A 2,863-nucleotide genomic window follows, 5' to 3' on the forward strand; every position below is an offset into this window, starting at 1 on the left:
ATAAGGTTTTTTAGGAAGCGTCCTCACGCGTATGCTCGCGATCTTATCGTCGAACCCTGCTGCTTCGACTTCATCGGCCCCGCTGCTTCGACGTCGTCGACCCTGCTGTTTTCGGCTCGCGTCATCTACCAGTATGTTTGATCAGTACGCATCATCTGATTTAACTTTATACATCAGTTTTTCTGATTTAGTCATGATTTATATTCGGAATTTAATTTGAAAAAAATTCTAATATTTCAACACTGTATACGACTCACATCTGGAACAGCGCACTCCAAAGTCCAATCCTATGCCAATCAAACTCGCAGCAAACAAAAGCACGCTAGTAAAGCAGGGCAAAAATAAAGCAAAATTTGTGAACCCAAGCATCAAATTTCTACGGATTTGAACAGAAGCACGTATGTACACAGCTCAACTACAACTAAAGCACGGGCGCAACCAAACCGAAAGCCACACCTCAACCACCGCTGCCTCTGCCTGCACGGTGCTACAACGGCCCAGATCTCGCCACGCGCCCGTCGTCCTCCACCTTGGCCGCCCACTCCGCCGCTCGCCTCCCCGACGCAAACCGCCGCACACTTCCCAGCCCCGGCGGTGGCGCCGTCGCCTCCTCCGCGGACCTCGCCGCTGCAGCCTCCTCGGGCGGCGGCGGGGACTGGTCGACGCACTCGACGGCGCTGTGCCTGGACCGGCTCCGGCTGCGCTGCATGAAGAAGCCGCAGCACCCAGGCGCCCCGGAGCCGCGGCCGCCTCCGAGGCGCGCGCGCGCTCGCTCGTGGTCCGAGAGGACCTTCCCGATGCAGGACACCTTGGGCGACCCGGGGTCCGGGACGGCCGCCTTGGACGCGCGCCCGCCGCCGGGCCTGGCCTTCCCAGGAAACATGGCGGGTGGGCGGTGGCGGTGCCCCCGCGCGCACGCGCCGAGCTTCCCGGAAAGCCCGATGATGGGCGCCGCCGTGGGCTTCAGGTTGCCCGAGAACCTCTGCGAGGACCCGGCGGCGCCGGGGTGCTGGCTCTTGAGGACGCACTTGGGGTTGGTGTTCTCCTTGAGCGAGTCGTCGCGGTCGTACACGCCGTTGATCTCCGACCACGCGATGTCGTCTCCGAGGCGCAGCTGCGTCGACTCCGGCGGGTCGCCACCGAGGTGGTCTCGCGAGGCGGCCATGGCAAGGAGACGCTGAAGAGAGAGAGAAGCGCGCACGCGAACGCGATGGAGGAGTTCGGAGTTTTGCACGCGCCTTGCCTCCGTTTTCCAGCGTGCGCAACGCATGGTTGACTCGTTGGGGTCGCCACGTGGATTCTTTATATTTACGGTTCCTACTACACTATAGCATAGCATAGAGGCGGAGACGAAGGAAGATGTGTCTCATGGTCTCTATTTGACAACTATAAAGGTACTCCTTCTAAATTGTAGTATGTCTCATGTGTCTCATGGTCTCTATTCGGAAGATGTACATGGCATAATTTAATGTCTTTTGTTACACAATTTCACACGCATAACTTACATTTTTTTCAGGCAAAATAATTTAAAAAGGTTATGATGTTTGGGGTTTTTAGATTTTCGCTAAGCCCTGCCTTACAACTACAAAAAAACACACTAGCAAAAATCATGAACTCTATCAAAAAAAATAATCCATCTTGCTATCAAACTAGAATTATTTACTACTAGAGAGTAATAATAGTAGTAGTAGAGACTAGAAACCCTGGGACTAGGAGAAGACAAAACATGTGAAGAGAAAACACATGCTACTAGCGCTGTACTAGTGGTCCATGGACTAGGCGCAGACATGAAGACGACGAGAGGGGGCCGGCCGTGCACCGTGTCCAGGCGGGCGGTGTTAGCGCTGAACAACCTTGAGATTAACGGCTGCGTTAGTACAGTATAGTTTAGAAAAAGAAGAAGGAAGAAGAAGACCGTGAAGCTGCTGCCGTCTGCGTCTGAATTCCCGCGGATTCTTTTTGGAACTTGGTGTCACTCCGTGTCCTTCTACAACAGTGCAATTGGAGTACAGCATGTAGAAACTAGAAAGCGTGTTGTCTGCGTCTGAGAATCTGCTCTCATCTTTTCGTGTGACAGTATGCTGCTTGCTTGCACACAGCACGCGTGCCATGGCATGATGCATAAGCTAGCTAGGTTACCCTCTAACTCAAGGCTCCTTGCTCTATTCTTCACCTGCTTCGGCACGCCAGCGAGTACCTTTCGCTCCTTTTGAAGATTTCGGGAAAAAAACATCTCTTAGGACTAATTTGGAAACTCTATTTTTCTAAGAAATTTCTAATTTTCCAAGTCAAACTAAACTAAGTTTTCTTGAAAAAACGAGGTTCCCTAACTTGTTAGAATTTTAGACATTTTCGTATTATTTTAATTCCATAAATTAACATTATGATGATGACATATAATAAATAATTAACCATAGAAATCGTGATCTTAAATTGATCCATACCAATATAAATCAAGAGAACATAGAGCATGTGAATTATATAAATCATATAAATACGATAAACATGTATACTGACTGAACAAATGAAAATAAACAGATAGAAACATAAACAGCATGACTGTAAAATTAAAACAGACAGATATATCATATTATAATAAGACAGAACAGATAAGATAAAATCATTCGTAAATATGAAACAGCATAGATGAATATATGAAACATATATAATCTCCAGAACACAAAACAGTAAGTAAGTAAACTGATCATACCCTCCCATGCGCTCTGATGATTCAGATCCTTGGCCAGCTTCCTTTGTCATGTTGAAGATGTTTTGGGCAGTCGCGTAGACGCTCCCCAAAAACCTAATTGCCGATCCCCCGTGCAAGGTCTCGAACGGCACCGGCTTCGGAGGCACCTGCCCT

The 2,863-nt window shown here is 49.1% G+C and overlaps 1 protein-coding gene across 1 annotated transcript; it reads right to left on the reverse strand.

Moving 5' to 3' along the window:
* Window positions 1-260: 260 nt before the first annotated feature.
* LOC103651693 (uncharacterized) lies at window positions 261-1,876 on the reverse strand. Its single transcript, XM_008677398.4, has one exon. The coding sequence runs from the start codon at window positions 1,337-1,339 to the stop codon at window positions 488-490; it is 852 nt and encodes a 283-aa protein (XP_008675620.1). The 5' UTR covers window positions 1,340-1,876; the 3' UTR covers window positions 261-487.
* Between the last annotated feature and the right edge of the window lie 987 nt (window positions 1,877-2,863).

This window comes from Zea mays, chromosome 3, assembly GCF_902167145.1.
Source record: "Zea mays cultivar B73 chromosome 3, Zm-B73-REFERENCE-NAM-5.0, whole genome shotgun sequence".
Taxonomy (NCBI): Eukaryota; Viridiplantae; Streptophyta; class Magnoliopsida; order Poales; family Poaceae; genus Zea; species Zea mays.

What these genes read in the sequence shown, in the direction of transcription:
- LOC103651693 (XM_008677398.4), bottom strand. Translation starts at nt 1,339, where the DNA reads ATGCTATGCTATAGTGTAGTAGGAACCGTAAATATAAAGAATCCACGT.